The sequence below is a fragment of the Euwallacea fornicatus genome, chromosome 11 (assembly GCF_040115645.1).
Source record: "Euwallacea fornicatus isolate EFF26 chromosome 11, ASM4011564v1, whole genome shotgun sequence".
Classification (NCBI taxonomy): domain Eukaryota; kingdom Metazoa; phylum Arthropoda; class Insecta; order Coleoptera; family Curculionidae; genus Euwallacea; species Euwallacea fornicatus.
This window is the reverse complement of record NC_089551.1, coordinates 3,640,273-3,664,060: the sequence shown is the minus strand read 5'-3', so window position 1 is coordinate 3,664,060 and position 23,788 is coordinate 3,640,273. Positions and strand designations below refer to the sequence as shown.

At 37.3% G+C, this 23,788-nt stretch overlaps 1 protein-coding gene across 3 annotated transcripts in view; it reads left to right on the top strand.

Moving 5' to 3' along the window:
- LOC136341968 (cyclic nucleotide-gated channel rod photoreceptor subunit alpha) overlaps positions 1-23,788 on the top strand; it is a 96,457-nt gene that overhangs the window by 69,180 nt on the left and 3,489 nt on the right. For 2 of the 3 annotated variants that reach the window (XM_066287383.1, XM_066287382.1), the window contains exons 12-16: positions 3,820-4,113; positions 6,959-7,108; positions 11,971-12,138; positions 18,523-18,771; positions 20,034-20,220. In XM_066287383.1, coding sequence (XP_066143480.1) covers positions 3,820-4,113; positions 6,959-7,108; positions 11,971-12,138; positions 18,523-18,771; positions 20,034-20,220 — 1,048 coding nt within the window. The remainder of the gene's footprint in view (positions 1-3,819; positions 4,114-6,958; positions 7,109-11,970; positions 12,139-18,522; positions 18,772-20,033; positions 20,221-23,788) is intronic. The other variant, XM_066287384.1, reaches the window with a different exon arrangement.

The following is a 23,788-nucleotide window of genomic DNA, read 5'->3' as shown; positions in this document are numbered from 1 at the left end:
ATCAAAGTAAGCTCAAAATTCGTAGTTTTCACACCAGAAAACATAAAATTATCAATTTTCAGACTTATACTGTCAAAACTTCCCTAATTATTCAGAAATTTCGCAATAAAATTTAAACTTTTAACACACTGTATATCTTAAACCAGCAACACTACTATAAACCATGTGGAGCTTAATCATAACCTTTTGGTATCCACTGTCTCCAATTTGGAGTTGGCTCATTCTTTCTAACTCACCCTGTAAACATATGTTCGGTTTCAGTTATTTTAAGGATTTTGAAAACTCCAAAGTTTTCTGCATATTACCTATTCATTTTTAAAAATTAGACAAATAAGATAGTTAAAAGTGAAAATATCATAGCATTTACTCAATATTTTATACTTCTGCAAAAATACGTGCTTCACAACGACGAAGTAATGAATTTCTCACCCGGAACAACTTATCTGGACGATTTTTGAAACAAAACGTTACAAATACAAGTAAACATGTCAATTTGCAGTTAGTCCCTATTAGTTTGCTGTCAAGTTGCTGTCAGGTGGCTGTCAGTTTGCTGTCAGGTGGCTATCAGTTTTCTGTCAGTGGGCTGTCAAGTTTGTTCACTACAAAAATCTATGCTTATAGTACTCAAGAATATGATGATATAATTTTTTGAAACTTTGCGAGAAACAGGTAACCCTCCTCCAGCAAAAGCTAATTGACCGCATAAAGTTAATTTAGAGAACGAAGAATCTGTAATTAATTGACAATCTTGGAGTTAACACTCAAAAAGTAGCACACAATGTATATCTAAGTCAAACTTGTGTATAAAGTGTACCGAACCGCGAAGTTCTTTGTCCCTATCCTTTACTGCTTATTCGGCCTCTACGTTCGGAAAATGCATGGGAACGATTAGTATTTTGTCATTAGTTATTGCAGCAGCATGCCCAAAACAATGATTTTATTTCACATGTTATCTAGTCTGATAAATTGTGTTTTACTGGAGATAGAATAAATAGTTTCCATAATGAACATGTTTGGGCTTCACAAAATCCGCATATGATCAAGTCCAGGAGATTTTAACAACGTTTCAGCATCAACGTTTGGGGTGGAATTTTCAACAAATTACTACTTACTACAATACAATGTACTTGAATGCTTAAATGCCGATTCCTACAGAAATTCCGTGGATAATGAAATTTTTGTTTTAATTGTTGAGTATACGCCACTTAACGTAATTCAGAATATTTGATATCGGCATGATGATGCACCAACTCATCGAAGAGCGGTAGTTGTTAGGTGGTCAAACGAAGGTTTTAGACATGATTGTATTAGAAATTCCGGTCCAGTTTCATGGCCACCAACATTTCCCGATTTAAATTCTTTGGATTTCTATTTATGGGGTCACATGAAACAAATTATGGATCAAGAGACAATTAACACAAGGGAGCAGTTCTTAGATGGAATACTTACGGCTGCCGCTAATACAAGAAATCGTCCAGATATGGTGGTTCGAGTGAAAAATCCATTTTTTCGTGATTTTGAAGAATGTATTCTTACAGAAGGATATTGTAAATGAGTGCTATGAGATTTTACTTTTAACTGAATCTTCGTGTAATTTGAAGCAATATACACTGCAAGTCTCTAACTTCCAATAAATTTAGTAAATCAAAGAAAGTTTTTTTTTTCGAAAATATGCGCTGACACGTCGATTAGTATTTTAAATTTGGCTCTTTTTGATGTAAGGAAATTTTATACAGTGTGTCCCAAATTTGAAATGTGACGTCATCGCCTATTTTTTTAAATGACAATCCCAATTTTTTAATGACTATTCTTAAAGGGTGTGTCAAGTTACATCTACGTATAAAATGCCAAATTTATATTCGTTGACGTTTAAAAGATAATTAACAACCGCCAACTAATTTGAAAAACGACATAATCTTAGTCAACTCAATAATCTTTCTTTAATAATTGCTCAAAACGTTCTCTTTTTACTAACTGACAATACCCTAAATGGAATTGAAGCTCGTTTTGAAATTTTCTAATTACTTCAGCGGAAATTAGTCTGCACTTCTGTCTTATTCGTTTTTCCAACTTCTAAATGTTTTCTGTTTGGTCTTAAAAATTGTGCTTTTCAAATGCCCCGATAAAAACAGCCCATAGGTGTTAAATCTGGAGACCTGGATGACCATTCAAAGGGTCCTTTTCTCCCAATCCATCTGCCTGGGAATACGCCATCTAGATACTCCAAGAGAGGTGTTGGAAAATGTGGAAGCGCACCTTCTGATTGAAACCAGATGTTTCTATTCGGAACATCGGCTTCGACCGGATCGGAAACAAAGTAATCGAATTCAGAGCTAATTCTTCCTAAAATAATTCTAAATATCCCGCTCCATTGAGATTTCCTTGGAAGAAAATTGGTCCCATTACTCGGTCACCAATAATCCGTGTCCAAATATTGACTTTTTCCAGATATTGAGGGTTCCCTTCCCTCATCCAGTTTGGGTTGTTGTCTGCCCAATAACGACAATTTTGACGATTTACCTCACTATTTAAGACAAACGTCGATTCACCAGAAAACAGAACGTTTTTCGTGTTTAGAACATTTCTGTCTAGTGGATCCATCATTTGTTCGCAAATCTGGAGTCTTCTATCCCGATCATCTTCGATGAGCTCCTGGGGCATTGTCATTTTATAAGGATGAAATTTTTGGATTTTAAGAATTCCTGCCACCAAAGGTTGGCTAATTCCGAGTTCCACAGCTATCTCCCTGGTGGAGACATGAGGATTTTCTTGAACAGACAGAGAAGTACATTAATTGTGACCTCTTCGTTGAGCGCGCTCTGACGATGATTGTTTTTCTTAAATGCCCATTTTCCCGAAATCGTTTTCCAATCTTGCTTACGATACTTTGCGATATGGGTGGTAAATCAGGAAACTTCTCTCTGAATAAATGAATAACTTTATTTTGTGTTCTTGTCCCATCTCCGCATCCCATCATCATTAAATATTCAATCTTGTGAGTTTCAGTTAAGTACGGCAATTTGGTCGATTTTTCAACAAACGATGTTTCTCATAAAACTAATAAATATCCTCGGTCGATACAACTGGAATGCGACGCAGCTCTTCTCAATTGTTCAACATTGTGATAAGGCGTCAACTCAGTTTAACAAAAAATGATAAACGAATACCTTTCGGCATGCCATTTTTAAATTGTATAAAAATTTTATTTCAGTTGTATCTGATTTTTTCATTTTTCGAATTACTTGATATTAGGTAAATATCTTTTAAACAACACGGAATAAAATGCCCTTTGGCATTTTGTACGCATGTGTACCTTGGCATACCCATTAACAATAGTCATAAAAAAATTTTGGATTGCCATTTAAAAAAATAGTCGATGACGTCATATTTCAAATTTGGGACAAACTGTACAAAATTTCCTTACGTCAAAAAGAGCCTGATTTAAAATACTAATCGACGTGTCTGTGCATGTTTCCAAAAAAAAATTCTTTGATTTACTGAATTTATTCCAAGTCCGAGACTCGCACTGTACAGATCATGTATAGAAAACTTTGAAATACTCTAAATTCATGGATAATTTAAATAAGACTTATGTCGATATGAAATTGTTTTGTTAAAATGATCTCACTTTTCACCTGCTTCAGTTTGTCAGTGCGCTAAAAAATTACCTTGCACAACCAAATAGCTCGTTTCCCCAAAGTTCCTCTGCCAACAAATTGCCATTCAGGCCCATCGTCCTCTCGACCAAACCAGCACTGATTCTCGTAAGCAATGCCCGAGAATGCCCCCTAATTGATACCAATTTTTAATTATTTACAGCCAAACTCGATGGTGTGAAAACCTACATGCGGATGCGCCGAGTGCCCACCCATCTCCAAGTCAAAGTCATCAAATGGTTCGACTATCTGTGGCTGACCCAGAAGTGCTCGGACGAAGAACGGGCAGTCTCATGCCTTCCGGACAAGCTCAAGGCTGAAATCGCCATCAACGTGCATCTGGACACTCTTAAGAGGGTCGAAATATTCCAAAACACCGAGGCCGGTTTTTTATGCGAGTTGGTTCTCAGACTGAGGCCGGTGCTGTTCTCTCCGGGCGATTACATTTGTCGCAAAGGTAAAGCTATAAAAGTATAAAAATTTTTCATTCCGGATCTGCATTCCCTTGGCGTTTGTATAATTTGCCGTAAAGGTGAGTTATGGCAGTGCATGTTTGGGAAATTCGATGGGGAATTAGGAATAATTGATATGGAGTGCCGAGGTGAAGACAGTCGTTAATTTTAATGAGTAGTGAAATTGGGGCGAGACATCTTAACTAGAAGCTTGGTTTGCTAGTGAGGATTCCGGATTGCGGCAGTTTACTTGGCAAGTACATCTGCGTGTTTAGTGTGTATCAGTTCCCAGCCAGCGGTAATTAAGTTTCGGGGGAAGCTCGTTATGCTGAGAGAGAGAGAGAGAGAGAGATGGATTTAATATTTCTTAGTCAAGCTATCTGGGCACATGAAAGCTGGGTAGAAAACTTCCTCCATATCAACCGCACAACTCGGTTTAGTGCCTCAAATTACTGCGTTAATCGAACCACTCTGGATTAGCAACTTCCAGTCCCACGTCCGGACCGCAAACTTTACATAATCTCTCTCCCCCCTCCCGTCCTCAATTGGACAAAAACCGACCTCAATACGAGACAACAGATTTTCGATCTAATTACCCCCTCCCGCGCTAAAAGTAAATAAGAGTATAAGAGCGACGCAGCCTGTAGAGGTGTGCAACCGAATAGCTTCGATAAGAGCCGGTGACAGTAATTGAGTTAGCTGCTGCGTGGAGCTCTCAAAGCGCCGGAAAATTGAGCCCGCAGCTGCAGTTAGCTGCAAATTGTCAAACACGGGTCGGCTTTCTCGAGGAAGAGCCATTATTTATTTATTTTTCTGCGGTTTTATTGATCTCTAATGGCTTTGAAGGTTTAAATGGCAACCTGTGGGAGATTTAGAGGATGAAACGCCTCGCCCGATGCGGAAACATTAAAAACAATCGCAATGACCTTATGGATTTAAAAATTGCGGAGTGTGTAAAATTGAAACTAGTGTTTTTTCACGCAATTAATTGTGCCTTGCGCGCGAGTTCCTGTGAAGAATAGGTTTTTTCAAAAATACACTCATTTTCATATGAAACGCACCACCCAGTAATAATAATAATTAAGTATTTTAATTTTGGCAAAATAATGGTTCATAATAGAGTACCAAATAATCTGAGCTCCAGTAAAAAAAAAACACATTTTGTAATTAAAAAATTAATAATAAGTGCCTTCGTGTTGTACAGTAATGCAAGTACGTATTCTTCGAGAAATGCTTTCCAACAAATGATCAATATCCTCCTAAGGTATTCAATTCAATGCTATCTCAAGGTGGTTGATTAACCAAATTGTTTGGAGGCTTCGATCAACTTGGAAGGCGGCGACTCATCATGTCTCAAAGATGTTTGATAGGTGATAGGTCTGGTAACCGTGCAGGTCAAAGCAACATTTCCACTTGTGCTTCCGTCTGAGAAGTAGATCATTGCGTTTGTTGCTGCTAAGACAGGACATCCAGCCGGATGATGTCACTGAATATCTTCTTTATGCCACAAAGATTATATTTTCGAAATAGTAATGTGGTTCTGATTTATTTTAGGGACAATTTCACAAAAAAAAATCCGATAATTCGGCCTCTGTCGAAATCCGAGACGTGGGAGAAATTTCAACGCTGTCACACTCTGGGCATTTCGAGATGTCTTGTTGACCGTTTCGCCATAAAATAAACTGATGTTTCCATATAAATATTATTTTATTTATTAAGAATTGAATAAAAAATCTAGAAGGTCGATGAAAAAAAAATATTGACGTTCTTTTTTCTTTACTGAAACTCTGATCATTTGATACTCTATCGTGACGCATTGTTTGCCAAAATTACAAGACTTAATTATTATTATTACTAAGTGGTGCGTTTTATATGAAACTGAGTCTAGATATAATTGGAGCTCACTTGAATACACAGTACTTACAAATTTATATGCGAAACTGCGATATTTAGGAAAAAAAAAAAAAAATATATATATATATATACTTATATATCCAGCCAATTTTGATGAAATACATAGAACAACAACTGTCATCGGCAACAGAAAATTTTCAGGTTGACTGAAAACTGTTATTTGCCAATATACCCCTCCTAAACTCCCATTCGGACTGATAAAACGTAAAAATGAATGTGTATTTATTATACATAAGACCACATTTTGAACAATTTCTGTAGTGTTATTTTGTACAAAAAATGAAAATAAAACGTACTAAAATTCGATAAAACACGTTTTTGCACATAACCTTCTTAAAGCATCATAAAGCCATAGCGACTTCGGGAGGCATATGCAGCCATGGGATCTTGTGCTCAGATCTCTTCTATTGTTGCACTGAACAATCCCTAGAAGTTCAATCTTATAATTGTGAAACAACCCTTAGATGTAAGTGTTTCTCTCATGAGGACCCATACACCAAATGGCGGGAGCTTTTTCTCTACAAATATAAAAATTTTTTTGAAACATTTCGCTTATTTAAAAACTCCTTTCCTCCATCACTTCGATATCCTTTCTTCGAAGTTCTGATAATGAGGTCCGGCAACCCTGCAATCGTCTTTTGTCAACCGCCATATTGACTCCTACCAAAAGGGTTATGCGAGTGTAACGTCACATCGACGCTGTATAAACCCAGGCACCGTTGCCAGGCTGCCTTAAAAGATTTTTATTACGAGCTATTTGCATTCCAGGATTGAGAAATGGCTCAAGATAATGGTCCTAGATAAGAGCTTAAAGCGTTAAAACCTCTTTTATTGACAGTTTTATTTCCACTTAGTACAAAACTAAATTACTTCCTTTAATTTCTACTGCAGTATGTCTTTTCCCTGTATATTTCACCCTTCGTTTTGTATTTTCAGGAGAAGTAGGCAAGGAAATGTACATAGTAAACAGAGGGCGTCTGCAAGTGGTGGCCGATAATGGTCGAAACGTCTTGGCCACTCTCAAAGCTGGTAGCTACTTTGGTGAGATCTCCATCTTGAATATGGGCACGGCAGGTAAATGGCTGGGTAAATATCGTCGGCAGGCGAGGAGCGACACTGGGACGGCCGCCATTTTTCTCTTCTTATCTAATTTTGCAACAATCTTCTCCCATTTCCAATACACTGTATTTATTTGGCTGTTGGCAACCCAGAGAGACCAAGCGATGCGAGATTCTCTTGGATTTACCCAATATTTCAGTTAGCCAAAGGGAATTTCGCATCTTTTGCATGTCGGCATGTCGTTTTAACCGATCCTGCCTGGCTTGATTGACTGATTACCCATTTTACAAATTTCTCTTTACTTGTTGTAGTACCCAACATAAATTCTTTTACCCGCGCGACATCTTTGTTCAGATTCTGTATGACAAGACGTTTTCTATGCACGGAGGATTAAAGGCCCCGCATAAATTCGTTAAAAATTGAAAGAAGTATTTTCCATAAAAATGCTGGAACACATCAAATATTGTCTTTAGTTGTGCATTTTTTGGTGTGTGCACACGGACATGTGCACGGGGTTACCCACGCAGTAGATAAATGTAATTTTTCATATTTTTTTTGCGGAACTCCATGTATATTTTATGTAACTACTCGTGACTAAAATCAACAGTTTTCGAAAAAAAATACAAAAATAGATATGATAATAGAATTATTATTATTTAAAAAAATATAAACTATTTTAAACTAATGCGTTACATGTTTGAATTGTGCCCCGTTGTCTTCTTGGCAGTGAGAAAGCCCCGATTCAAATTCCTCAAAAACCTTTCTTATCATTTGAGAAACTATTTGTTAAGCTTCTTCAGTAATTTTATCTTTTAACTACTCTATACAATTGAGCATACTTAAATGCATCCTGTGTTTCAGGTAACTTTATAAGAAAGTCCATAGGGTCGAGGTCAGGCGATCCAGCAGACCTCTCTAATTGCAAATATTTTACTAATGTTAAATTTAGATATGGGTACGTTAAATGAAATATGTTTAGAATGTCTTAAAGAGCTCATAACCGTTACAATATACATGGGGTTCCATAACAAAAAAATAAAAAATTGCATTTATCTACTACATGGGTGAACCTGCACTCGCTCAGCCGAAGTGAAACTCGTATACATGAATTATTTTCATTTTTTTTCATGTTAAAGAATTAAAACAAAATAATTAGATGTTTAATCTCCATGTTGAATGGACCTGGTAGAGAAGCAAGAATTCAAAAAATGTTGCATTTTTTGTTACAAATTTTGAAAAAATCAAGTCTTGACATCAACATGATATTCGTACAAACAAGTTATTTAGTAGTAAATGCATATTTAAAAGAGTGAGGTGTTACATTTTTGTGTTTTGTATATATTATTGTCCTCGTTTATCTAAATTTAATTATTGTTTGTAATGGGTCGACAAAGGGACTAAACCACCGTCACCGAAAGAAACCCATCATCCACAATTATAAAAGCGGAAAAATTTACCATGAAATAGGTTAAATGGGCAATAGGAGTCATACAACCATACAAAGTATCATAGATTGTTATATTAATGGAGGTTTTATTTCGTTAGCCGAGGGTATAATTCAAAGCTGCGTTTATGAGCGTGGACGCGGCTTTTCTTCACTTTGAAATCGAATCGAATATCAATAGGAATCAGAGTTGTAATGGAATAGGAATTCCCCGTCTTCGGGAAAATCTTAAATACTAAACCCTCTGGCTACGCACCATGGGCGTACCCTAATTGGGGGTGCCATCGACACCACGTGCATTACACGCCGCATTGGATCGTGGTGCCGAAGCTGATAAGAAGTCCTTCGTCGGCGGTAATTGCGTCTGCATCATAAGAGCCGACAAAGCTTATCATAAGTAAAATACCGATGCCGACAAAGTAACTCGGTGGGAATTCTCACGCAGCAACCAAGTCTAACATGGGCGTGCCAAAGGGGTACATCATCTTCTTAACAATAACTTAACCCTAACTCTATTTACAATCTACCACCGTTTCGATAGTCTCGACCTAATCAGAATACACAATGCAATATAATTAAAAACTATCTACAGGATGGTTGATTTGACTACTCGATCCTACATTAATGAAAAAACGATTAAAAACAAAATGCCAAATAGCCCTAGGAAAATACTTAACGATTATGATGAAAAATAGATTTTAAGAAAGATTGCAGAAAATTCCAAAATGTTTGCTCTTAAAATGACAAAAATTGTTGAAAAATATCTAAATGAACTCGTTAATCCATAAACCATTCAAAACTTATTACATAAGCATTATCTAAATAGTAAAGTGGCCCGAAAGAAACTCCGGATCAGTAAGACTAATGAAGTCAAACGCTTAAGATTTCCGGAAGAATACCAAGAAAAGGATTTTAACTTCTGGAAAGACGTAATTTTTGCAGATAAGAGCAAATGCAACATTTTCGATTCAAATGGACAACAAGTAGTTTAGAAAAAACTCAATGAGGCATTAAAAGAAAAAAAATTACGGCCGACAGTGAAGTACAGAGAAGGTTTCGTTATGGCCTAGGGGTGCATGTCGGCAAAAGACCTTGGGACTCTTCATTTTATTGAAAGTACCATGGACCAACATATATATTTAGACATTTTAAAGCTAAATTTGAAGCAAAGTGGGCAGAAATTGGGAATTTGAAAGGATATTTAAATATTACTAGGACAAAGGCTCAAAGTACAAGGCACTAAAAGTTAGACAATGGCTACTTTATAATTGTTCTAAAGTAACAGAAACACCTCCTCAGAGTCCAGATCTAAACGTAATTGAAAATTTATGAAACCAGTTAAAAATTGCAATACGATGTCACGAAATTTCTAATAGAGAACAACTAAAAACTGTTTTAAGGAAAGAATGGGCAAAGATACCAACAGAGTGTTGTGAGAAATTGGTAAAATCTATGCCCGACCCTGTAAAATACATAATTGAAAACAAAGAACTTTCAACTAAGTATTAAATTAAAATTGAATATTGTTTAGAGTTTACGATTTGAGTTCTGTATGAGTTTCATTTTGAAGTGGAAAATTGATTTTCATTTTGTATTAGGCGTGTGTGTGGAACTTTTGAATTATTTTTTCATTTTTCATTCTTTTCAATATAATATTTCTTTATGTCCATATGTTCGTTGTCACTGTTTACTTCGTTATTTATATCGAATTAACTTAATCTACGAGTTTCACTTTGACTAACTATACAAATTAAAAACAATATTTGAGGTGTTCAAGCGTTTTCATGAAAAATATTTCCTTAAATTTTTAACGAATCTATGCCGCACTTTTGGTCCTCCATGTATAGCTTTGCAGTGATATGATAAATTTTTCTCCTTCCCCCGACTTACAAAACGAGCTTCGTAGAACGTTGATCACTCCCTAGCTGATCATTTTCCCCACGGTAATTAGTCATAAATACCGATTTGACATTTTGAGCACGCAACGGGATTCGTCGTGGAAAGGCATATATTTTCAGGTGTCACGTTTCAAAGGGGGGTCGCGTATGCCGAGTTGGCCATCGTCCAAAACACATTTTCCAGGGCCCTTTTCCTAGCCATAAATATGGAGTCGCAAAGCTCTTTGATATCGGATTTCGGGACTTAATGACGACCACGGCGATGCGGTTCTTTGGGCCACGTTTCCTAGTTTTGTGTGTCTCTCGAGTGCGTTTTTTCGCCAGGACTATATTCTGCTAAAGGGGCTCTGGAGAATGTAAGTTTGACCAGTTTTACGGAGCTAATGGTAATAGAATTGGACCATTACTGGATAAAAATTATGTCTAACTCACTAGGGGTATTATATACCTAGCTTGAGTATCCTGGCAAAAAATTCCTAAAATATTATACAGGGTGTCCGGGAATGACCTTGAAATATTGTGCAACGTGATTTTAGAGATTAAAATAATTTTAAAAAGTCCCATGATATAACCCGAAAATTGCATCTTAAAGGGGCTAGGAGCCTTCAAAGGGGGGAACTCTGATGATTGTTCGCAATATTTTCGAAGCGGTTTACGCTAAAATTATGAAATTCGATGTATTGTAATGAGTTGGAATGGGAAAATGTTTTCGTGTTAATAATTGCAGATTGCTGTTAGGTGTGCCACATACAGGGGGTCTCCTACGTAAATGTTGCCCTGACTTTTTTTTATAACATTTCTTAATTGCTGGAATCAAATTGCTGAATCTCAGACATTTTTAAGTAAATACGGTCCTCTTGTTTCATCTTGTTGGGATAGTTAATTTTTCAGAAAAATAGGTTTTTTTTTGAACCGATACACAATCACGTGGACATCGAAATGCAATTTAGCAAGCTTATTCTTCTAATAGAAATATTTTTTCATTAATTAGCAATAACATGAATAGCATAGATAAGAATTTATTGTTTGTGCACAACAAACGTTTAAAATGATCTCCGTTCATTTGAATACATAATTCTTTTCTTGATATTATAGATTCCTCACCTATGTACCTTGTGTGTGACCCCTCTCCCACCTCCAACTAAAATCTGCAATCAATAACGCAAAAAAGCATTTGTCCTTTCCAACTTATTACGGTATACCGAATTTCATAATTTTAACGCAAACCGTTTCGAAAATATTGCGGAAAAACCATCTTCAGAGTTCTCTATTTAAGGGGCGCTGGCCCCTTTAAGAAGTAATATGTGGAGTATGTATCTAAGAACCTTTTTGTTATTTTAACCCATTGAACCCAAATATTTCTACGTTGTTTCGGAATACCCTGTAGATACCCTTTCGTACAACTGCTTTCTTTGACTTCAACTGTAGGGCCTGAATTTTTCTTCACACTTACATATCAGTAGGTAATTACCCCCTTCTTCTACTTTATCCGCTTATATCCTTAGTTAAATAATTAATTTGCGCATTGTCGATGAATGTTTAATTAGGGAATAGAAGAACAGCCAGCGTGCGCTCTGTAGGCTACAGTGACCTCTTCGTGCTAAGTAAAAAAGACATGTGGGACGTTCTGAAGGAGTATCCGGCGGCCAGAGTCCGTCTAGAAGCCATTGCTGTTAAGAGACTAGAAAAATACAAGCGAGCACCTCTGGAAAAAGGTAAGAAAGTCGTTGGATAATTGCGTCAAACACTGGACGTTTGGGTTTATTGATGGGTTAGTCTGACTACCATTGGGGCATTAAAGAACACAATTTGTATGCAGTCCTTAATACAGTTTGGATAACCGCCACTTCCCTAATGAATCTGCTGCAGTACAAGTTAATGGACGTATTTAGGAAATTTGCAGCAGTCAGACGATGCAGCACCTGCTTGAATTCGCTGACTGTTTTCTGTCTGACAATCTGACTGTCAGACAAAGGCAGCTGCTAATGGGGTGCCGTGAAGATTCGGGGTTAAAAATTTCAGCGTAAGAACGCTCTACTATGAAATGCAGCCGCTGCAGGAAAGCGCTACTGCACCTTTAATGCGCCAAATGCCTATCCGTAGTATACAGGGCGTTTCCTCGGTCCGAAACCGAATTTAATATCAAAAAAGTTTCAAACAAATATTGCTCGTTATGGAAAGGGACGTTTAACGATTATAAGTACATTTTTTATTTAAGACCATTTAAAAGATATTTTCAGGCAAACTTTGCAGTCTTTAGTGGACAACCCATTTTTTCGGTAAATTTGGAAAGAGTTTAAAAAATTAAGTATTTTTTGCTAGAAAAGTTTTTTCACCATTTGTCCTTTTCCAGGTATCAATAAAAATTTAATTTACAAATTCTAAAAATTAATCTTAAACCGTAGCAAAAATGGTTTTAAAACATTTATCACGTGAACAAATATTCAAAATTTTTACCTTCTACATACGCGAGCATTTTCTAATTTTCATGTTACACGATCTCGAAACATTTCGAAGCATTTCTTCAGTGATTGCTTCACACACTGCTCTTAAGCGGTTTTTAATTGCATCCGGAGTTGTTGGGACTTGAACGTACATTTTTTCTTTAAGGTAACTCCACCGAAAATAATCTAATGGGGTGAATTCAGGTGATCTGAGTGGCCAGTTCACTGGACTTATTTGGTTGTTGTCATTAGCGGCGGTTGTTGCGAGAGATTTTTTACTCGTCTCCTCATTGTCACTTTCAAGAAATTTCTTGGTTTTTCTATAAAAAGTTTGACGACTAGATGCTCTTTCTTCAGGGAATCTTTGCATATACATAAATCCGATAAGCTTCTGCGCCGTTCTGGTTACTTTCTCCGTAAACTAACACCATTTAAATTTTGTTTTGTTTTGAAAAATTCTCCACTTTTCACTTGTAAATTAACAACTTTCGTTGAAAAACAAATAATCATCTTCGATACCCGAAAAGAAAATTTACGAGTCCATTTTTTGTTTCGCTGATAAATGTATAAAAATGATTTTTACTATGATGTTTGGGTTAATTTTTAGAATCTGTGAATTTTTGTTTTCCATTCATAAGGTTTTCTTCGTAATTCAAGTCATGTTTTATTTTAAATGCGTTACTTCAATTTTCGTTGACATTTAGAAAACGAGAATTTTTATAAAAAATCTTTCCAGCTAAAAAATCGTTTGTGTCATGCTCTAAATGAAACACCCTGTATTTTGCAGTTCACAGCTCTTTTTAGGCCCAAGCTTAGTTTCCACGTTAGTTTCCATAGAAACAAAGATTCTAAGCGATGTCTGCTGAATCGATTGAGAACCAAATGGTTAGAGTGCCATCAACCTTAATTTCCAGGAAGTTGCCATAGAAAGATTTAAATGGAGCCTGGAGGTTGACTCAGATTCTTAGTTTTTATGGAAACTAGCCTGATGCCAGAGTTAATGAGGGGTTAATAATTTGGCCCTTACGGTCAAATTCCCGCTGCTTGGGTTTCTGTGTGACATTTAGGTTGGGCCAGGTGATTTTGACCGGGCAGTTTTGAGTTTTTTGTTTTAAGTACTCTTAACCAGCGTCCTAGATGAAACCAGTAGTGCAGGTGTCGACCAAATACTTCCAGCTAGTGCCAAATGTGGCCCTTATAAAGCAACAGCTAAGCGACTATGTAAATATATTTTCGTTCCAAGGCGAGCTTCAAGTGTCATCACTGAATGTTTCTCTAAACGCCAAAACAACGCTTGGACTCATTATTTTAAAGGGAAATCCTTCGACCGAAGTGTTGTCAGACAGCAAACAGGCCGGATCCACCCCTAATTGATTATTTAGGAGGTTTCAAGTTGTAAATCATTGGAGGCAGGGAACAGGCTTGTCGATTATCCATCGAGCGAGATTAGGCGAAATCAATCACCACCAGATACCTACTCGACGGGAAAATTAAATGTCAGGATGCGATTCCGTCTTGAGATGTTATGTTTCAGTTAAAACCGTCGGTGGTTGCAACGACGTCGATTAATTGCCGTGTTACATCAAAGAGTGAATCCCCCAAAGTAATTTTGTATTTCTGAAATAAATTCAAAAACATCTTTTACTGAAAACAAGGAGGGCATTCCAGTGCGAAGGTCTGAGAGGATCGCGCCCTACGGGGTACGTTCGCGTCCCTTAAATTTATAATGGGTCCGCAGCGACCCGAGCGGGGCCTAATTTTAGAAACCTGCAGTCACGTGTATGTTTAGCCAAATTGCTTTACCCAGATTTAAATTCAGCGCTGGTTGTAAAATGGAATTTTCATCCCTTTGTATTAGCACAATCAAAAGATGATACTATAAGCACTTGTGGAGATGTGTATACTGAAAATAGGCAGAATTGCAGCCTTGGAGCAAACTCATTCGCGTCCGCTCATAACTCCCTGAAATCCGAGAGGAGTGTCAAGTTACGTATGCAATTACCATGACCTGCCTGTGTCTGGATTTAGAGAACTCTTGCATATGCAGTGTTGCAACAAGCGCAGGATATAAAGCCCTTGTTAGCAAATGCTTAACACGCGAGGTTATGCGCCTCCAAAACTCTTCAGCTTTGGTCGAGTGGAACGGGCAGGAGTTTTGGCAAAAAAAGTAACAGTTCCGTACTTCTGGCCGTAAATTTTCAAGCAATAAACCACCTCTACAGCCTGCAGGTGCGCTTTACGCTAAAAATCAGGACGAAGAAAAATTGCCTCATACATTATCCATGCGCGATGCATAATCTTTGCCGCTATACGCCATGAACTCCAATTTAATTCTCATGTTTTATAAAGCAGAAGCCCAGCCGGGTTACGTCATCTAGTCCGAATGAAATGCTATTTCGGACAGGGAAACAAAAGGGCATATCTGCGTCATGCAACTCCGTCATAATATCCTTGTTTTAGTTCGGCTCGCCAAACTCGGCTAACAGAATCCTATTATAATTTTTTGATAATCAGGAACATTTACACTTGGAGAAAAATTTCAAAGCTCATCTATTGTGACTCCTTATCCCTAAATTTTCCCTCATAGTAGTGACCCTTTGGATGAGAATAGCTGGGCTCCATTAATTTGAACCCACTCTGACACTTTACTGTGTGGTGTTCTCAAAGGTTCACGCAGCGATTTTTGTGCTGAGCAACAATAATCCAAAAGAATTGACAGTCATCAGATTGTCAAGAATAATATTCATATTCTCGGCATTTTGGTGAAGGAAGTTGTAATCTTCACATTGACCGAATGCTGTGGTCTGATTTTTCCAAATCTGTGGAAATCAAAGTAAGGTGTATTGGCCCGTCTGCTAAATTGGACCACTGCTACATCTTAAATTTTAGTTTTTATTTTTATAAGTTGGCAGCACCACACGACTCGGAACAGCATAATACTGGCCGGCAATATTATTTTTCCACTTAAACTGACCCAATCGTGTGTTATTTGCAACATACTAATTTCAAATGCTCTAATGTAATTTTGATTCTTTTGTTATAAACACGTAGTGAATACAGCTTCCAATTATTGTATTTATAATTTAAATGCATTACCTATCTACAATTTACTACAGTGACACAATTATCAGCTTTTATATGTTTTGTTGCTGTGTTTTTTTTATATGCAATTTGATAAATTGGACCGCAGATAATTGGGTAAAAAGACCGGTCCAATTAGTTGATGCAAATGGTTTTTTGTACAGATGACGGAAAATAAGTATTATAAGTGAAAACATGAACATTTGCAAAATGCAGCACGTAATTTTCAAAATAAAATTATAGCTCTGAATGAGTGCGCAACATTGGACTAAATCGCTAAAGCTACCTTGAAAAGACGGCGATACAACGGCATGAGCACAAATAAACGAAGGGAAGCCGACTGTCTGAAAAAAAAAATCGGAACACGCTATAATTGAAGCAGAAACAGCATATGTTTGGTTTAACAATTACAGATGTTCGCAGATTAGTTTACTAAACTACAGAGAAGAATTCTGTTTTCCACCATTTTAATCACATAAAAGAAAAGCAGGCAAAGCTCGGTATTATGCTTTAAGAAACAAGATGAACATAAAATCAGCCCCAGATCCCCCCAAAAAAGACCTAAAGGAAAGAAAGGGCACAGATCCATTTGTAAAACAATAAATAGAGGGAAGCGAAATACGAAAAAGATACGTGTGTGTAAAGCATGAGGGAAGAATCAGACTACGAAGAGAACATCTTCGTCTGAATAACTTCGATAGCTGTACGTCGGAAGACCAACAGTACGAAAGTGCCAAATGTAAACTTAATTATTTTAATAAAAAAAGGACCTAAAGTGGGTTGGTGCAGTGTGTACGTGGGCATGATGGGAAATATGAAACTTGCTCCACCAATCTCGACACACACGATCATTGTTTTCCTCAATTTTACAAGTTACATTTGCTACCGCTAACACTTCACTGCCTACCACTGTTGTTCCAAGATGTTTTTTAAGAGGAACATCTATCTGTAATTTTTTTGCTTTGCTCGTGTCAAAGTGCAATTTAGCCGCCCTCAGGGTCCAGCTAATACAACAGGTCGGCTGATTTGGAACGAAGTTTCGACCTCAAATTTTGTTCATTATTGAGAAATGTACCGGGTGTCCGGATTTTTATACAGATTTTCACCACGTATTCTACGCATAAAAATAATGGTAGTTTACTATTTAAACTATACTCGAGGGATGCTTTATTAAGGAAATACGGGGTGTTAAAGATTTATATTTTTTAAAATTTATCTTTTGTGCCTCCCAAAGTTTTTGAGATATTTACCTCAAATTTGGGTCTAAGCTACTCTTTAACGTCTATGTAATTAGATAGTACTAGATGGTGAAAATTTACAGGTTAATAGTTTTGGGGATTATGACCCATTTTATAGCCCAAAACTTTTTTGTAGAGCATTGTATAGCATTTAATTTTGGAAATTTAAATTGCCTGTTCAATTTAGAAAATTTTAGAGACTTTTACGTGTTTCGATCAATTTAGTATCTGTCACCGTTTTCAAGTTATTTGCAAAATGACGAACTAATGCGTACCACTTTTTTCGTCGAGTAGGTTCGGTTGGTTTCTGACATTTCTGACATTCTACTAATTACATTTTCTGATATAATACTACAGTGTAACGCGGAGGGAGGATTTATTTGCTGATGGTCTAGGAGTAAAACGGATTTTTAACGGAGGAGAAATAAAAAAACAATAGTAGGCAAGAGGATACCAGGAATTTCAAATACAGAATACATTGAACGGCAATCGTTTATTCGATAACAAAACAATTTAAATCAATATCAAATTATTATTATTACGGAAATTATTCGAAATAATCGCTCTTGCGTTCTACAGATAAATTAGAACGACCCCATAAAGACCGCCGAACACGTCTCAAATTCGAAGCAGTTATTCTAAGAGCGGAATTTATTATTTGCCATAAGTCCTTCTTGAGAGTTTACAGGAGTAGAGTGCGCATTTTCCTCCCCAAACCTTCAAACAAAAAAATCAAAAGGTCTTAAATCGGGCGATCGAGGAGACCAAGCAATCGATCCTCGATGACCTACCGATCTCCATGGATAGTTTACATTTAGCTAGTCCCTCAGCAGCAGGGAATAATGTAAAAGGTGTCCGTCTAATTATGCTAGAAATTTATGCTGTTGACCTAAATATTTTTGAAAACTTTGGAAGCCATAAAAGATAAATTGAAAAAAAATATAAAACTTCAACACTCTGTATCTTCTTTACAAAGCCTTTCTTGAATATAGTTTATATAGCAAACTAATATTATTTTTATGCGTACAAAACATGATTAAAAACCTGCTACGAAAAACCCGAACATCCAGTATAAAAATTGTGTCGATTTGTCTTTAATAGATACAACGATTAACAACTGTTGTTTCATTTGGTTTAATGGAGAATTTGGCCAGAGCTAAATTATTCCAAAAAAAGTAGGTTTAACAACAGTGGACCAATATAGCCGACTTTCTCCTACAGCATTGAGTATATTAGAGCTTCTCTATATTACTTACCTCCAGTGGCACTTAACAGCTAAGGAGAACGTTTCGTCGCTGAGCGAGCGGTGAGCTGAACGCAAATTCGTGTGTTTCAGCTGCAATGGGCCGAAGCCAGTCCACACCCGGTCTAGTGGAGTCGCGTGGAAAAGTGGCTCTGGAGGACATGTGGATCCCCCCGGTGCCTTTAGGCGCTTTAACGTCATTCTACCCCAGATCTTCGATGGGCGCCTCCTCGCCCCAGCAAAGTATACGAACCATGCCCACCCCGGACAGTCCTGCTGGATCTACGAGCAGCGAGCGAAGTAGACAGAGCAGACATGGCAGGCATCAACATGCACGATCAGGTTAGTTCAGTTATTCAGTTCACTCTAACGGAAGGAAATTCTTAACCATGAGAAATCGGTGATATATTTTACGCAGGTTTGTTTTACGCTACGTCGAAGCGCCTTGTTATGCAAATTTATAGTTTCGGATTTTCTCGCGTAATAAGGGTTTTGATTGAGTTGGGAAAATGTAACGAGCTGCCTAATAAAAAAACGGGACAGGTGATGGGTCTATTGTCGAGTGCCGGAGCCTCGCTATAACGATTTTTTAATTCGCCGTTTTCCATCGGGGAAATGAGGCGACCAGAGATTGAGAGTCCTCTATTTCCTGCACGTCGCTCTTTTACCGCTCCGCTTGCGATCGGTTTTTTTAATTAAGTTTTTCGTTGCCACGTCTAAGGGTCAATTCGAATCTTTAACTAGAAAATTTCCTTCGTCCAGGAAGCGAATTTTCCGCGGAAACGTTTATCGTGCGAACGCGCTTCCAGGAGGGCAAAACGGCCGCATTAGTGCCCCGTTTCGTCCCGGCAAATATTTGTCCAGTTTAGGATTAAAATCCGGCCTTCGTCCAGCCGAGATCGCTTATCAAATAGAGTGCTCCAGGCTAGATAAGCCGGTCAGGGATTAAAAAACGCTAACGCTAACGAATGTTTATATACGTTCTATGTAGCCTTAGCAGGGACGCGAGCACTACAGGGTGCTCGTTTCCTGACATCAGCTATGTGGACTCCGGTAACCGTAATAGATATGACGACGGGTAAGTTGGAGTTGCGCAACTTAAAGATCAATCTGCGTATTTTCTAGCTACCGAGAGCCCCATGAGCTCCAGAACAGAAACTTTGTATGACGAATCTGTGAATGCCCTCGATGTGGCCTAATCGCGTGGAAACTACGCGCACACGTTCACGTGTCTAATATAAGCGCATTGCGCCAACAAAACTACGGATTATTCTTGAGGGTTCAAAAAATCATATTCAAAAACATAAGTAATCGCGCCCGATTTATCAAATTTTGCCCTCGTTAGCTATACAAAGCTCAGCGAATCAAATTTAATGAAGATATAAGAGGATTAACCGAATAGAAATAGTGAACGTGAGCCCGCAAACGCCCGTCATTACCATGATTGCTTTGTTGCTTCAATTTTCCGTTAAGCTTCTTAGCTCTGGCCTTAAGCCAGGGAAGGTCAAGGAATTTACGATTGACATGGTAAAAGCAAACAATAATAAAGGAGACTTTCTAATTTTTTTTTTTTTTACTTTAGTTCAAAGATATCTGTTTTTAAGGCACAACGATAAATGGCGGTGAAAGCATGACTCAACTGGTGTCCGGACGGACAACGCCCCTGATAGCCTCTCACGAGATTCTGGAGCAGGAGATAAAGAGGTTGAGAGAGCGACTTCAGACAGTGGAATCAGAAAACGCAGCCATGAGTGTTAAACTGAGCCAACAACAGTGGGAACTGGAACACAGGTATAAGAGCTCTCTCACATTATTTTTCCAAGCTCGAAAAGATTATATCAAAAAACAAATACAAAAAATAATAAAAAGTAAATAAATAAATAATAACATAAAAAAATGGCACAAACAGAAGATCCCTACTTTCACTATACTTAAAGGGTCATTTTTCAAGCTATAGAGAACCCTTGAAGCACTTATTCAATACACTAAATCATTGACATGCTACATCCTATTAAAATTCAGCAATTTTGCAAATTTACACAGGGTCGCACATTTAACTCAAATATATTCGATATCTGATTTCGCATTGGTTTCCTAAAGAAATAAAAAAATATGAGTGCCAGATTTTTAGGTTTGATATTTTCTTGTGGCCGCGAATTGATTTTTGCACCCTTCTTAAGGGCAGAAACTACCCAATTTTTTTCCCAAACGTAAAAATACAGGATGTCCCAGGGAAAAGTGTCCACCTTGAACATCTTTTCTGTTCTTTATTACACAAAGTATTAAAACACGTCAACTTTGATAGCAAGGGGGATGGTAAGGACTTTGTTTAGTTTTAATTTGTTAATTTATTCGTATTTCTAGCTCTTAAGTTACATCCATGTATATCGATACTTACCTTTAAGGATACCATGCCAAGGTTCCGTTATGGCGGTAAATTATGCTACTTTTCAATAGCAGCATTCGAAACTGAATTATTATCGAGATCTGTATTTTGTCATATCTGTAATACCCCAATGAAAGTCACTACTGGAGTATTCCTCCTAGGTTGCACTTTGCAACCTCAAGCGCAAGACTAGCCTATAATTGCTTCTGATGAGTACGCCACTGCGGGAAAGTCCTAAGTTTTAGTATTTAAAGGGCTAACGAAGAACTCTATTTTTTTTACTTTCCTCATCATGCATTTTTTATCAAAAGTTTGACTCGCAACACACCCATCTTGACCAACTCCCGATTACTACTTAGGCCGGTTTGTTGGTATAGATAAGTGATCTCGCAATATAGACCATTTTTGCAAACCAAATTTGCGTTTTCGTAATTTTCATTTATCTTCGGAAACTTGACAGGTCCATCAATTGGTCAAAAAGTTGTTTTCGAAATGTTGTCCCTCTTCCCCTGGAAACTGCCCTTTTGATATTTTCAAATTGAAAGAGAAGCTGTGGTATTCCTCGTTTGAAAAATAATTTTATTTTTTATTTTTTGCCGGGAGTCGATCTTGTAGAAATGAAACAAAAACCAAATCACTTAATGTTAACCATTTTCATTCATATTTTATTTCTTTAACGTAAGAAATGTTGAAAATTACTTCAATCCATGTACATGTACAGGATGCCTGCACGAACCCCCCCTCCCTCCCCTCTCCACCCCTCTAACTTTTTAATATGTTGAAATAATTTTTTTTAACACAATAAGTAAAGCTTAATTGTTAAAAAAAAATGCATTGTTAGGTGGCACCCGTTTCTTAAACATTCTGTATAAAACTGCTATCTTGAAAAACATGGACTTTCAAGTAGTTCTTGTTAGAAAACATTTTTTCCTATTTCAACATATGAAAAAGTTAGAGGGGGGGGGGGGTACTCTTTTGCGTGGACACCCTGTACAGCTCATCCTCAAAACGTCGTGGCATATTATGCAACATTTTTGTATTATCGACCTTTACTCTTCGACGATTCGGGCACGTAACCCCTCGAGGGAATCAGATTGTGTGTCATAGATTTTGGCCTTCAAATATCACGCATAAGAAAAAATCCAACGGACTAAGGTCAAGTAACCTCCCGGGCCATTGCACTGGACCTTTTCTGCCAACCCATCTTCCAAGACCTTGATCATCTCTAAATGATCGGACGGCAACAGGCTAGTGTGAAGACGCTCCATCCTAGTGAAAAAGTGATCCTTGAGGCGATGATCTTGTACAAGTATTTCAGTTATCCTGGGAGATATGGCGTCTTGCAAAAGTTGTAGATAATTTTCTCCATTTAAGTTTCCAGGAATGAAAAATAGTCTAACAACATAATCACCCAAAATCTCTGCCTTAAGGTAAATTTTTTGAGGTTGCTGAGTATAGTTAAATCACAATATCTACTCTTGACACCTTCATTTACATTTTAAAAAAATTGATAATTTTCGTATTTCGCCATTTTGAAGGTATTAACAATAATTGTGAGTATTATTTAGTTCTGTGTTTATGCAGGATGCCTATCAAAATAGTAGACAAAAAATCACTGATAAAACTGTTTACTTGTTCGTTTGTGCATTCCAATGGTCAGTTTACGTTAAATTTGACCGGAATTTTAACCTGCTGTTGTGTTTTCAAGCATTTAAAATTATTTCAATGGGTTATTCAACTGAATCACTCGAAATTGTGAGTTTAATGATAATAGGGTATGGTGATCGATGACGTAGTTAAACAGAAGTTGTAGCTTTGTATGAAGAAACATACCCTGATTTAACCATCAATCTCGCAAGGCACCATAAGTAAAAGCAAAAAACGTTATCATGAAATCGGCCAGGTGAGAGAGATGCCAAGCCAAAGCAACATAGAGTAATGGATGAAGGCAAACAATTATAAACTTTTTACTTGCCATCCAAGAAAATCCTATTACTTCAGTTCGGCATTTGACAAGAGAAAACAATATCAGTCATACGTTCACACAGAAGTTAATGAAATCATGTAAGGGATACCCATACGAAGTACTAATAATACAAGATGATCGGGATCGTCATCTTCGCTTCATGGTACACTCGAATGGCCGCCACGATCGCCAGATCTGAATTCTCTGAATTATTTCTTTTGGGCTCACCTGAAAATTTTACTTCACGGATCTGCAAAATTTAGAGAAACTGAGGCTAAGCCTTATTCACGAAATCCGGAAAATAATCCCCCAGAAGTATTACGTAAAGTAAAAACTTAATTTTGTTTTAGGACAGGGCTGTGTCAGAAAAAAAGGTCAATATCTCCGTAAATTCGTACAGTAAAGGAATTAATTTCATTAGTGCGGTTTAATTCTCTTTTATTCCCTTTCTAATAAGTCATCACAATGCATATTTTTACATTTGGAAAAAAAGTTGGGGGTAGTTTTTCCCGTTTAATAGGGTGTAAAATTCAATTCGATACTACAAAATTGCGACCCGTATTTTTTTGTTCCTTAAAAAAGAACTAATGCGACGCGAGGTATTGAATTTATTCCTGTTAAATGCGTCACCCTGTAGATCTTCCATGGGGTTCTTTTGTGACTTGTCGGTCCTTAAAAATCGTGTTCTGCACTATATCTGAACTACATGTTTTAAATAACAGAAATCCTTAACAACGCTCAATATAAATGATGCCATTGGCGAATTTGGTTTCTCAGAGTTAGAGCGATAAAAATAAAGCCAGTTGCGTTTTTCTTTTATCGCCCTAACTCCAAGAAATTTATTATTTCCCTTTCGCCACGATCTAATTTTCCCATAGCAGTGTTGCCAAATTGGGATTAATCTCATGCTAATCAGTGGCGTACTACATTTTCATAGCTCCTGCGAAATTCCGGCGGTGAGCTTTTAACAGCCTTTCCCACGACCCTGATTATTTTCATATAAAAGT